The 14,337-nt window shown below is 42.9% G+C and overlaps 1 protein-coding gene across 3 annotated transcripts in view; it reads left to right on the forward strand.

Annotated features, from left to right (window-relative positions):
• macrod2 (mono-ADP ribosylhydrolase 2) overlaps nucleotides 1-14,337 on the forward strand; it is a 377,161-nt gene that overhangs the window by 291,930 nt on the left and 70,894 nt on the right. For all 3 annotated transcript variants that reach the window (XM_076077082.1, XM_076077083.1, XM_076077084.1), the window contains exon 8: nucleotides 2,967-3,040. In XM_076077082.1, the coding sequence (XP_075933197.1) occupies nucleotides 2,967-3,040 (74 nt within the window). The remainder of the gene's footprint in view (nucleotides 1-2,966; nucleotides 3,041-14,337) is intronic.

The raw sequence follows: 14,337 nt of genomic DNA on the forward strand, positions 1-14,337 counted from the left end.
AGGAGCCTTCAGCAGAAATAACACTGCACCACCTGAGTCCTCATCAGCGGCGCTGCGCTGCACATATCCCATCAGTGCGCCTCACTAAGACAAATCTCCCTGAGCCGGCCATATTCCCAGTATAGGAGAGAGCCGAGCCAAGCAGAGCAGGGACCCTGGAGGGCCCACCATCACTGCGCCTGACGCCAGCGCTCCACCTCCTGACAGATTAGCTTTCACCGAACCCTCCACACAGCAAATGGAGCAACAGAGAATGAGGTGTTGAAGGGAGAAGATGTAGAAGTAAAACACTGGACATTTTATTTTGTGTGTACTTGACCACATAAAAGAGTCAGCCCACTCAATCCTTTTCTGAACATCAGTGTTTTGAACTCCTGTAAGTGGATTTTGCACTAACAGGGCCGTGGCTCATGTGGCCAAGAGAGTTGACGGAAGTGATGATTCAGGGTATTTTATCGTTGCTGTTTTTAAGCATATAAACATACTTTGCCAAGCTGACAGGGACAAAGAGAGTAGAGGTAGAGGTAGTGAATGCTGTGAAGGAGACAAATGATGAGAGAGAGAGAGAGAGCAGCCGATGCACTCGAACCACTGCTGTTGACCTTGGGCCGTTGATGTTCCTGTCGAGCAGAGTTCTTCTGGCAGCCTGCCCCGAGCTGCACTGAACCCCTTTTAGCAGCTTTCCATCTACCTCTCTTTATATCATCTCTTTTCCAATGTTTGTTTACATCTATCATTCTACTTTCCTGTTATCTTATTCACTGGTTTTACAGTTCACTCCTTTTCACCTCTCTCTCTCTCTCTCTCTCTCCATTCAGCCCTGCTATGATTAATAGGTATAGCTCTCAAATCAATAAAGCATTTGTAGAAACTCCACACTGAATAGATTAAATAGACTCGATGCCGTCCACACACTACTGGTGACCAAAATTACCTAATATATGACTATGTCCTGTTAGTTTTTGTAAGGTAGCATTGTAAGAGCACAAAGACGGGTCCTGACTTTTTATTATAATTTGCTCATTTATTTAGTTTGTTTTTGTGCTTACTTCTCTGACACCTCTCCCGCTGCGTGTGCTCTTCCTAAACAGCTGGTCCTATCTCTGTGGATCTTTTCTTTCTCAGTTTTTTTGTTTTTCCGCACATCTGTTGGCCTACGTTACTTGACGTGTGAGTTGGAGTGTTGGTACACCTGCGTACGTGTGGAAACGGATTTTAAAAAGGAAACATCACCAGACAAAGTGATATCACCGAAAAGGTTAAGTGTGTTTGGGAGACAAGAGGAGTCAGGTGACCTGCAAACTGATTTGGCATGCTGGATTAGGTTCTGAGCACAGAGCTCTGGGGGCAGCTTTTGAAGGGCAGGAGCCGTGAACGGGCCATGCACTGTCTGCAGACACTGCCTAACAGAGCCATAGGAGCAGACTGGCTGTCACTGCTGGCTGGTATGCAGCTCACATCTCGCTCCACCCAGGGCTTGAACAGGGGCTCAGCCAGGCTCGGCAGCACTTCAGCCCTTCTCCTCTCCTCAGAGTAAATCAACCACTCCTGTCAGGCTGGGAAGGGGTAGGAGAAGAAAAACAGAAAGGGAGAGAAGTCAACGGCAGTCAGATAGGCGAGAGTTGTCAAGGCAGTTGATTTAAAGCATTTACTGAATAGTTATTGAGAGGCTTTGACAGCAGGTGAGAGATGAAAGAATTCAGGAAATGTTAGGCTTCGTGGCTTTCATTTCTCTTTACATCCACCTTAAAGGGTAGGGGTCGTTGCAGTACTTGTAAGCCTGTTTCATAGGTCAAAGTATGTTTAGTGGTGGCAATGACCCCGGGAAAAGAAAAATATTTGAGAACACGACCCATGCAGCTGCAACTGTGGTGTGGCCCTTGTATCAGTTGATGTGGGATGAAATTGAGGTCTAGACCTCTGTCGTTATAGGAAGAAGGTGGCCGCCGCAACCTGTGGTCCCTTATGGAGGTCAGAGGTTATAATATGAGAGAGCTGTAAGTTTTAAAACGTGAGCATGGGTCACTCGGGACTGACAAAATGGGCCATGTTTGTTTGTCGGCTTCTGGGCCTAACTTTACAATGTTAAGGCGTACCTGCACGGCAACTTCATACTAGCTCTGCAGATTTGCACCGAGGCTTTAGAATAAAATGCTTCTGTCAAGTTTTGTGAAGGGCACAGAAGCCCAAACTCAACTACAATTACTTTGAAATGAAGACAACTGAAACACTTCTCTGTGACAGAGTAGAAGATTGTCAGCGCTTTTAGTAATGGCTTATATACTCTCCAGCTGGAGCAAGGCTGGCTCAAGGGCTTTTACAGTCAATAGCTCACTCTAAGTGTTGGGTCTTGGGAAGTTCTCTGCAGTGGCAGCAAATGATCTTGAGATCAGCATCCAGCGGAGTCCTCCCTCAGCTGGCCTTATTAAAAATTGATCAAACTGCAATCTGTGTGTTTGGATCGATACATTGTGTTAACACTGTGTAAGGACTCCTTAGCAGGCACAACGGTTGTGATTAATACACTAGTTAGCCACGTTGCTTCTTAGCCGCACTAACTTCCTGCATGTTAGTTCTGGGTGAAATAGGGTAGTGTGAGTGATCACACTTCCATGTGCAATGTTCACCCCTAAAGACAAAACATTAATCAGTTCTACCTGAGGGTGTGATGTATAAATATGCAGCTTGTATCCACACTTTGTGCCCCCTGAATATGTCTGTTTGTGTTTTCCCAACACTCTGCATCTGGCAACACACATCTACAGCAGTTTATCAGACAGCTGGTCTCCTCTACCAGAGACGAACAGCTTGTGCTGCTTTCCATTGATTTAAGAGAAACGCTGTTACCTGTGGAGATATCGGTTTGTCTGTCTGTTCGCCTGTCTGTTTTTGTCTCCCTCTCACATATGCATGTTGGATACAACTTGTATTGACACTGTTTTTTTTTTTTTGTTCCTCTCTTCTAGGCTTTCCGAATGAGCCTGCAGCTGACATTGCTCTGAACACAGTAAAGAGCTGGATTGAAGAGAACCCGGATAAGGTAGGACATGGCAGGGTAATGCATGTTCAAAACAAATAGCTGTCAATCCATACTTCAGTGCAGGCACGGTGTATTTTATGATTCTGCTGCTTCAGGAGTTGATTGGACCACAGCTGAAACACAGAACACTAATTATCATGCATCTCCGTATCAGACAGACATCTCATCCACCTGCCTTGCTTGATCAGCCATTTAGTTTGTGGTCTGAATGCATATCAAATTAAAAGCCAGTCTGAGACTAATCAGGGCGTAAATGGTCTGTTAAATGTTTAATTAGTCTATGCTGGGGAAAGCGATTAAACCCAGAAAAACATAAACACATCAGATGAAATAATCTGAAATTGGTTTTGTATTAGATGAATTATAATGATGCCTTTCAAGGACTGATAGCTTGAGTCTGGAAATACAAATTCAATCTTCCGTTCTTGTATGTCATATGCACAACAATTACTGAGAAGAGCTCAGGCTCCCTCCAGCAATGCTCCTATCAATAAGTAGAAAAATAGAAACATGCAAGTAGAAAAGGGTATCTAAGACAGAAAGTATATATAGTATAAATTATATATAGAGAGACTTAAACAGGTAAGTTAAACGGTAAGTAAAAGTATATAAAGGTAAAGTGACATGATCGTATCAATTGGACTGTACCACTACAATTCATTTGGTCATTCTAAAGCGAAAAGCAAGAGGAATGGTATCATCTGAAAAAGAGATGATTATCTTCAATTTGTGAGTGTTTAGGTGAGTAGGAAACTGGTCTTCATTTGAAATGACCATCACAAAGATGCTGAAATGGATGTGGACATCTTTATTCTAAAGCAGCTTTTGCTGATGATTGAGCTGCGGGCTGCTCCAAGGATCTCAACCAAAGAGAAGCCAACACTGCTGTCTAACTATCCACACAGTGAGAAAAACAAACACTGTGTGTGCTAGTTTCTAAAGTCCGTTTAATATGTGGCTTTGATCTGTAAATCAAGTGATGTCATATTTTGCGCTTGTGACTGTCTTGTAATGTATCAGCAATAATTAACCAGGTCAAACTCCACGTGAAACAACCAAATTAAAGCAAGGACTAATTTAAACACAAGCAATTCTGAGTAAGTTACGTACACAATGCTTTTTCTGCAGCATTATTATATGTGACATGTATTAAAAGGGTTTATCAGCCTCATATATTTTCATTGTCTGTGATGATTTTTGTCCAGTTGTCAGGAGGCTGTTTGTACAGGACATGCATCAGTTTGTGAGACAGTGAGTAATGGTAACCTTCGAGGGTCATCTCTGTTAACTGTGGCACTGTTTATACCTGTCACTGTGGAGTGAGGTGTTCTATAAAGCTCACAGCTTCATGTGCTACAACATCCCTCAGCTGGTGTTACAGATGTTGGGAACAGGCAGCCAAATGGTTCCGAGCTGCTGGATTGCTTTGCAGTTGATGTGCTATGTTTGCGACAATTGTTCACTTCCTGATGATTGCTGTAACATGTACTTGGGGAATCCATCAATGCTCTGGCGTAAAGAAGGTTTTCTATAGCTTATTGCTGACTGTAAATAACGAGCTAATGTGCAAAGCTGACTTTTGTGGTTGTGTTGTTCCACATCCAAGGATTGCTACTTGCCGTATGGAGACTGCTCTGCCGCACATAATGGACAATTTTCTGATGCATTGGCTGATAGCTATCTTTGGTGTCGGTAGATCAAGTGGGAAATATTGCAATTCATGGAGAGGGGAAGACGTCTACGGAGGCTTCCCTGAACACTGTTTGGCAAATTTCCGCAAGCACAAGCAGTGGATCTTCAACTGTAACTACACCAGGAGTGAGTAAGCTTTCAACGAGATCAGAGAGAATTAAGTGATACATTTTTACACAGAAGCACAGCAGTATTACATTTGAAAGTCTTCCAATCAAACCACTGAACAACATGCACTGAAGCAGGAGGTCTTCCCCTTCAATTTTCAATTCATTCACCATTGCTTGGTGGTTAGTTACTCTTGGTGCATCCCGAAACAGCTTTCTAAAAGGGAGTTGTGAAAACATCTTTTTTTTAAGTAATTGCCAGTTAGTTTTTACCAGACAGAAATAAGAGAATTTAAGTAGAATTCAAATAAATATCTAATCGCGCCTTAAGGAACGATGCCTTTCCTGTTAGCTGCTTTAGCAGTACATTACACACTAGATGCTTTGTCTGAGATGTTTATAAAAGCAATTTATCGCTGCAGCATTTACTCAATAGACACACCCACTGTCAACCTGATTGATAACCGACATGATTCTGTTTGAGGCTTTGTGTCAACTCATAAAGGAAGTTATAAGCCGACTGCATGTGTTATACAGACCTTACAGTCAGTAAATAGATTGGGAATAAAAGCTTTGATTGTTCTGCACAATGTTGTGTGGGCAATGTTGTACACATTGTTGTTTTATTCATTTTCTCTCTTCAAAGGCTGAGAAAAAGATGAGATATTGCACGCTATACCATCAACATGCTTGCAAAAGTTCTGCATTGCTACAGTAACTCATATCACACATTGCAACTAGCTTTCCAAAGATAGAGCGAGAATGAGTGGTTTGAAGCCCAGTTTATCATGCATGGAACAATAGGAGTAGATTGCACCGCTCTATGTGCACTCGACCCAGAGGAGAGTGTGTTGTGGGCGTCCACTGAGACGAGTCATTTCAGGGCCATGATAAGGGCTCTGCTTTGGGGAAGATACTGTGCTATTGTGACTGAATTTCAGTACAATGGGCTGGCGGAGGATCTAACACACTGGAGTGGCAGAGTGCAGGCCACAGCCCCCCACCGTAAACCACTCTTACTTGATCGCATTGTTTGTGCATGTCCAGCACTGAATGTGTGCGCATGTTATCCATAGTAGTGAACAATAACTACAGACATGTATTATACTGTACTTAAAGCAGGGTAGGCAGTTTTCTGGAAAAGGAAAAACAACAACTCAAAACGGCAGAATTTGAAAAACTACAGCTCTCAACCTGCAGCTCTCCCCTCTTTGTCCTAAGCCCCTCCCACCAGACGAGCATAATCATTATTCACGAGCTTAATGCAGTTACCTGTACGAGTACAAGACGTTCATTTTAAACATCATCGATCACGCAGTTACCTGAACCGTTACTTCTACACTCTGGTATTGCTACTTCTACTTAAAGGACTAGTTTGTAAGATTTATGGTTTATGGACTTGCTTTTGTATTTCTAGTTTTTCGACCACTCAAAGCGCTGTACACATGTCACCCATTCACACTCGTTCCTACACTGATGGCATAGGCCCATCAGGACCCTCTCCACCTCTGAGCTAGCGAGGATGTTGCAGATTGCAACCATCTGAATATCCCTTCGCTCATCCCTCTCTCTTTAAGTGTCGGAGAGCTCCGGTGGACTTCAGGTAACGTAAAAAATAACCTGAAAGGCCTTATCAAGACACAGGGTTTGTCCGTTCTCAGCTACTGTAGAAACACCTACACACTGCTCCTTTTAGGTAAAAAATACGAGTACTTCTTCCATTGGTGGTTATCCAGTTGAGATACTGTATATGTGAGTTTGTCAGGTTGTAGTCACACGCTAAGCAATTGGGGTGTAATTGTCCACTGATTGAAATGTGCACACAAGTGCATGGGTCTGAGGTCTCAGGGCACTGTTACATCAAAGGGCAGAGGACTTTGTGTGCATACAGTGTGTGTGTGTGCGCAAGACAGGGAGAGAGGGAGAAAAAGAGGACACTGCAAGATTGATTAGCAATGACTTTATCTCTCAGGCCAGCACTCTGTAGCACCGATGCACTCACCAGCACACAAAGGGCCCCAATGCCAGCGTGGAATTCATTCTTAAAAGCATAGACTTCCATTGTGGAAGAATAAACAGCCTCGATGTGGTCAAGGAGGACAGTTCCTTTAATCTAAAGAGACCTGAGTGCAGATCCTTCACATCACAGTAGATGAAAGAATAAGAGAGTCCGGCCTCTGCCTCCCTGTGTCCTCCCTGCACAGATACATGAAATAGAATATGCGGGCGGGTATGTGTAAACAGCAGACCAGAAGGCTCTAATTTCTTCAAGATTGCAGAAGAAGTTTCCTCCAGGTCAAAGCACACACGGCCCTCCACTCGTCTGGCTTTGGTTTATTTCTCATTTTCAGATCTAATTTGGTTTAATTCAGGCTTACACAGGTCTAATCTGCAGATGAAAAACGCGGTCTGACACTTTATTTGGCTGCCACGGATGTGCTATGGATGGCCAAGCTTTTTAATGAAGCTTTTGGAGGTCCCAGCAGCCCAGCATTACTGACACAGTCTGAACACTTGAGACAGATTGGGAGTCTGTAATAAGCTCTGCTGCACTGTGCTGCTCAGGACAAAATTGATGTGTCGAGAGTTCACCTTTCAACATCACTCTGGTTTGGGGTTTGGTATGAAGCACTCCACTGTGCCGATGACTCTCCCAAAACAGGTGTTTACATCCCTTTTCCTGTTCTGTGAATGATCTGTTTACCATAGTGGCATTTGTCATTCAGGACATCTGATAATAAATCCCACCTCAAGCCGGGGCTGGAGACTTAACGGAGATTTGTGACAAATGTCAAGTGACTATTAGGAATAAATACAGTATGGTGTATGTTTTGTATGATTGTTTTTTTTCTATGTGAATGGATATCAGTTCAGGAGGCTGTCTGGGTTTTGGCAGATGGAGCTATAACATGAGGCATTCATTGTCATTCAGCTGAATGAGATGGATGGTTTCCGTTATCAGGGCAATATTGTGCGGCTCACCTTTAGAAAATGTGAATTACATTTTTGAGTATTGTGACCAGCTTCATCAAACAGGCATTGTAAGCAGACAGTAAAGCACATGCGTATGTGCTCCTCGTGCTTGTTTATCCCCGTCTATACATGGGGCTTATAATGTTGATGAGTTGCCTCAAACACAAAGAGAATACGGATTCAAAGTCCACCATTTTCAGCTCTCTTCCATTAGCCTCGTCCAGACAGTGGGTTTTCAATACAAGCTTTCTTTCATCAGTCTTTCTAAAAGGCTGAAGCATAATAATGCTACCCGGCAGTACAGTCTGTGCTCCTCCATTATTACCAAAATAGAAGGGACTATTTTTTAAGTATTCAGCAGCATCTCTCATGGGGTTTGATAGCAACAAGGAAGTTGGGCACCACAGTGGATATAACAGTCTGGAAAGATGAATATGGACAGCCCACTCATGTTTCTGGTTACTCTAGACTGAGGTTTTTACACAGTCAGACAAAATCTTTAAATGCTCCTTTTAGTGAGTAAGTCCTCGGCATCAATGATGAGTCGCCACAGACTTTTTGAGGGGCACATTTACTGCATATTCTGTTGCTCTGCCACCGACAATGTACAGTGTATTGAGTCTATGGACTACAGATACAAACTTCCCTTTAATCAATGGCTGAAAACTGTAACAAATACTATTCCAGTTGAGGCTTGTTCTTCAGTTCTGAAAGACAAACCTTTATTATTTTTACAAAATTTGGGACCAGTAATTGGACTGCATGGGCATTGAGACTTATTTTCAGGCTGAGGAATGTAGTCCGTTAATAGAACAAAAAGAAAACCTCAGGAAAATTCACATTTGGGAAGCAGGACAGAGTGAAATTTGGACATGTTTGCTTAAACATGACTTTGAGGAATTCATCTATTATCATAGTATTTGTCGATTGACTAACTAATTGTTTCACCTCAAGGGACTTAAAGTAAATACTGTATATACAAACTGGTCATACGACTGTTATTCAATCTATTGATGAAAGAAGCTTTTTCCCTTTAATTTATTGGTGTTTAATTTAGTTGTTTATATGCATTTACATATGTTTCCTTCTTTCCTTTCCCTGTGATGTCACAAAACCTTGACTAGAAATAGTAATACAAAAAAGCTAACAAAAACAACATTGCTTTCTCTTGGTTAAAATGTGACGGTGGCAGATACATGTTTAGATTAGTGTACGGACTGAAAGCCCCAGTGAATTCAGTTTGAAGTGATGAAAAACACTCTGAGAAGAGAAAGCTACCGGAACAGACACTAACACTAAGTGGGGCTGTACTTTAGCTCTCTGTTGCTGCATTTCCTCTTCGTGGTGTTTTTATTGTCTACTATCCAGTGAAAAGACTTTGCCAAGTGTCGCATCTGCAGCCGAGAGAGGCACAAATTCGCTCAGCGCATGCCTGGAGGATGCCGATGTGCCGCTGATGGTTTGTGCAACTGGCATGGTGTTCAAAGGCAGTACTTGTCTTTTGAAGTCAGTGTCTCGCCCCTTTGAATCGTTTGCTGTGACTGAGAGCATCAGGGAGATACGGCCAGATCAGGAGCTGAGAGCATGGCTAAACACTTGAGCATCCGCATACTGTACTCGTGGATGGAGATGCACAGTTCAAACTGATATCACTGTATTCTCTCTTCAGCCTCACCGTCAAACACCTGCAGATTTGGCCATATAAATGCTTTGGAGAGAGAGTGTGTGAATGCCTTATTAGTTTTCTCTGTCAGATAATTACTTTTCTGGCACCAGTGCTAATGCATGCCATGTAGTCTAATACATTAGTGGCAGCCATTTGGCCCAAGGCAGCAGAATAGGGATATTATGGCTTTTATGATCTGAGGATTTTATTATCTGGCTCACTCTGGATAATATGATGTGTGCTCTTTGATTCCCCTGACCTCAGGTTGGTGTAGTTAAATACTACTAGTTTCAGTGTTTAAATAGATTTGAGATGATATGGGTCCAATTTCTGAATTGCCACAAAGTTATTTCTTAAATGCTTAACTTTTAGCACTTTATGTTATCTGCAGAGGGGAAAGCAGTTTTGATTCAGCGCTCCTGCTGTCAAAGATAAAGAAAAGCAGCAAAAGCTCGTGATATACTTTATTTTAAATGTTTATCGGAAAGGTTCGATTGCACTCTTGCATTCAGAGAGAAATCTTTGAATGGGGATTAAGCCTATCATCTCTCTATCTTGTCCAAAGACCAAGGTGTGGCTTTGCTCCAGGTAATTGCAGAATGATCGCATTCTTGTCTAATGTAGGGTGACTTTGAGTTTTCTGTTTTGAGGGGGATGAATATCAAATGTTCTGGCAATGCTCTGTCGCTATATCCCCTGATATCTCCTCCTCGTCCGGGTGCTCTTGTACACATGCACCTAGCTTACCAATAAACACAGCCCACTGCACTATTAACAGCTGGACGCAGAGATACGATGCCCTCTGAGTTCAGGTCTCTCCGTTCATGCAGATACTGTAGTCCCACCTCCATGCTTGCTGTGCTGGAACAAGCTATCTTAATGACATGCTAATTGATTTAGTGTAGCGCAGATAGCGGTTGGCTGGCACACCGTGATAAAGCAAGAGTGGGTCGAGCTATTGGTACAGAAGAGGACAGGAGACTCATCAAAGTCCAACTAGCTCGTTCACTCTAGAACCCAATTTTACACTGCAGTACCCCACACACACTGAAGTATGGAGACTTTAACTAGAGAGGTGTTTTGTGTGTGTGTGTGTTCATTCAGGCTGTTTAGTGTTTGCTCTTGTAAGTACAGTAGATGACCCAGTAAGCTCGTCTTAAGACTGCCGCAAGTTCAGTCAACACAAAAAAAAAAATGTCTGGTGCTCATCAGAGCCATTAATTATGTCGTATATCTATGGCCTGCAGAAACAGATAGTGGATGAGAAACACTCCACTGTCCTCTCACTCACTTGTGCTGATATTAAGCCATAAAGTCTGGGACACACAAATAACCTTGGTTAGCACTGCAAGTGTAAAGAAGTGCTTATTAACACGTAAAGCAAAAGAAGTGAATTGTGAAGTCAATATATATACAATTCAACGTATCCTCATAAAGCGCTTCGTATGATATCCTACGAAAAGTTACTCCTCATTTTTTATGCATTTTCATACGAAAACCAGCAACGTGTCAATTTCCGCTCGTTACATGCATCCTGCCTTCATAGGAAACTCAGTTAGGCAACAAAACTACTTTGTTAGCTTTAGAAATAGCTCGCCGCTTGGGTCAAAATAACCGCGGATGTGCCATTACTGATGTACGAAAGTGAAGACATCAACGTTGACTTCTTGTTTCACATGAGGAATGAACAGCTGTCTCCTGGCTGAAAGATTGCTGTTCGTTGACCCCGTTCACTTCCCCTCCCTCCCACTCGGTGTGTGATTTAGCAGTCTTTATACTTCCTCTTTCAAGGTTACCTGGATAATATACCAAAAAATATATATTATTTTTCGTAGGTATACGAACAACCAGTGTATAATCGTCACAAACAAAAGCTCTGCCTAGCACCAGCAAAATGAAGGAGAGGTTTAGAGAAGTTTCAAAAAGTTATATGAAGAAATATTTCCAAATTAAAGGTGAAGATTGTTGACCTCCACCATTTGGGCAACATGTGGCATTGTATGCAATGTAATGAAAGGCAATACCTAAGCAGCAACAAACTAACAATCTAACATTTGTTTCTGCATGAGGTCACTACTCATGCAGCGGCAGCCTCTGTCACCATTCACAGTTGGTTATTATCGGCCACCTCATCAACAAACTTGCTTACAGTGTGAATATTGGGCTACAGTGCCGCAGGCCACAGTGTGTCTGTTTCTGTATGGGGAGCACATATGCAGGACTTCCCGGTGCTATGGACGTTGAAGGGTTGAGTCTCTGTTCAGGGAGGAGTGGTGGAGACCACCGCGGTGATTACTTTAGCTGTTGCTGTGTGATTGCACAGTCTCTGGCATGTGATTAGGGGGAATGGGCCGTATCTCTCACCATCTCAAAGGGGGATCAAATCAGCCTCAAAGCCTGGCTTCAGGCGGTGGTGCATTTGAAAGTCAATGTTTTATTTCTAAGCATAAATTACTTGATCAGGGCCCTTTTTTTCCCCAAGGTTGTATTCAGATGTAAGGGTTGTCCCTTGCAACAGTAATTGCAACAGTTAGAGGGCTCTAGTGTTTGCATGTCATGTCAAACATGTAACAATCAAGTGGTTTGTTTTTCTTTATATCTGCATGAATTTTAAAAGAATCACCAGAATTAAAGAAACACAAACATTTTGCCCATACAAATAGTCACTCCACAGTCCCTTGATACTCCCTACATTCAACCTTTTAATAAGCTCTTAAAATATCACATGTACAAACCAGCAGTATAGTGAAAGAAATTCAAGTGGAGATGAAGATGCTCATATTTCTAGTGATGCCCAATTGATTCAGTGAACCATAAATGGGTGCGAATGCTCTTCAAAGTTGTGCTAAAGGTTGGAGCCGTGGTTCAGTTCAAGTCACGCTGAGTTCTGAAGAGCTAACCCCCCCATGCAGTTTGCCTTTTTGTAAGAGAGCTTTCTATTGAGCTGCAGGAAGAGAGAATTGTAAAGCTTTGAGCCAGTGTACGTCAATACCAGGTGTGATTATGGCCAGATGTGTCTCGCAGCCTTTGCCTTAACACAACTGCATCCAGCAGGCCTTTAAATTATGTCATTGTTTGACTATCGCCTTTGCTGACGAACGATCTTCACAGTGCTGATTGACAAGGGCGTCTCGCTCAGCGGGACGCAGCCAGCGAGGTTAACACAGTCGGAGTGAAACATGTTGTAACTCAACGAGGCTCCAGAAATACGGCTGTGCACTGAGGTCAGCTGCATGGTGGAGGAGGGTGATGGATAGAAAAGGAGGCATTTGCTGTGCTAAGGCTGTGGGGCTGGAGTTCCACTAGTAAATGCTTTAGTGCAGGGTTAGGCAACATCAGGCACAAGTGCGCAAGACAGTTTTTTTAAATGTTGAAGTGCCATCTCATCCGATGCCAAATTACCCCTTTCACAGCCATCGGCAGTTGCAGGCCTGTTATTTACGTAAGTTTGATTGATTGTTCTCTCCACCCGCATTCTGCTAAAACCCACCCTCCTGATTGGCTGGTACTCCGTTGCCTTCTTCGCAGTATTTGTTAAGTTTATTGCTGATGAATAAGATTGGTAGTAGGTTAGTAGGTTTAATGATTTTATCTCAAATGTGGATGTTGTCCTCTCAGGATATCGGTGCAGGCGCGCGTCTCAGCTCCGTCTCACTGGATTAACGCGTCTTGGAGCAATTATTTAGACTAAGTCCAGTTTTCGACAACAAGCACGTTAACGCGAGGTTGATGCCTAATCAAAAGCACAGAATAATATGGATTGAATTAGATTATCTGTTGCTGATTGTGGTTTCAAACTCAAACTTAATATTAACCGCAATGTTGAAATGGCACACTGATAAAAAAGAACAATTTAAAATGGTGCTTCTTATGAAAAAGGTTGCCGGCCCTTGCTTAGGTGTATACCAACTCTGTTCTGTTAGTCTGACAAGAAAAACTTAATTGAAAAAAAGAAGTAAAGAAAAACACATCCTCACAGCCCGCCTCTTCATATCACCCTCTGTATGAAAAGTTCTTAAACCCATCTTCAAACCCTCTCTGTGAGTGGTAATATTAACTGTACAGGTCGGTGAAGCTGTAGACAGGAGTGACAAGGTCTAGAGACAACCAAGTGTGTTTACGCCGCATTACTATGCAAATGTAAAACTCATTGAGCAAAGCAGCTTACTTTTTCTGATGTTTATAACGGCTGTGTATGTTAACAATGTGACCCAAGTTTGAACCTTCGTCAGAGCTGTCTCCTCTGCCTTGTGCAACGTTCCGGGACCAGACACTATCTTCCGGCCTGCTGTATCCCCAGGCTGTCTAAAGTAATCAAAAGAGGGCAGCATTAATTGCTTGACCCTGGCAGGAAGCCAGGTGGTCTGGCGCAGGTCATCACCTGCCCGGGGGAAAGGTCGCCCCTCATTCTCTCATCCTCTCATTCTCTCATCCTCCCTCTCCTTTCTTTGCCTTCACCTTCTGCCACAACCAAGCACCAGGAAGTTACGGCCCGTTCTCTCAAGGGGTGCTGCAAAGTCACCCCCAGCCAAATGCCCGTCTTATTTTCCAAGCAGCAATGCATCTAACCTCAAAGAGTAATACAATTCCATTTGAAATAATAGCTGGAATTGGACCGGCCCGCTTTCCATAAGCTTATTTCAGACAATGGTCCCATTCCTATTACACAATGTCTGTCTTTATACCCTGGCATAAACATCTTAGAAGGTACTGTTCCAGGAAGGGCAGGGGTTTGTCTGACTTATGGCTGATACATTCATCAAGCTCTTGCCAAGCCAATATCGCAATGTCAGAAGGGAGCATGTGGCATTCTATCACCATGAGAGGCTGTGACAGAACAAGTCCTTTTCCATTACACT

Source organism: Anarhichas minor, unplaced genomic scaffold (assembly GCF_050575085.1).
Source record: "Anarhichas minor isolate MPS153535 unplaced genomic scaffold, ASM5057508v1 ptg000058l, whole genome shotgun sequence".
In the NCBI taxonomy this organism is placed as follows: Eukaryota; Metazoa; Chordata; class Actinopteri; order Perciformes; family Anarhichadidae; genus Anarhichas; species Anarhichas minor.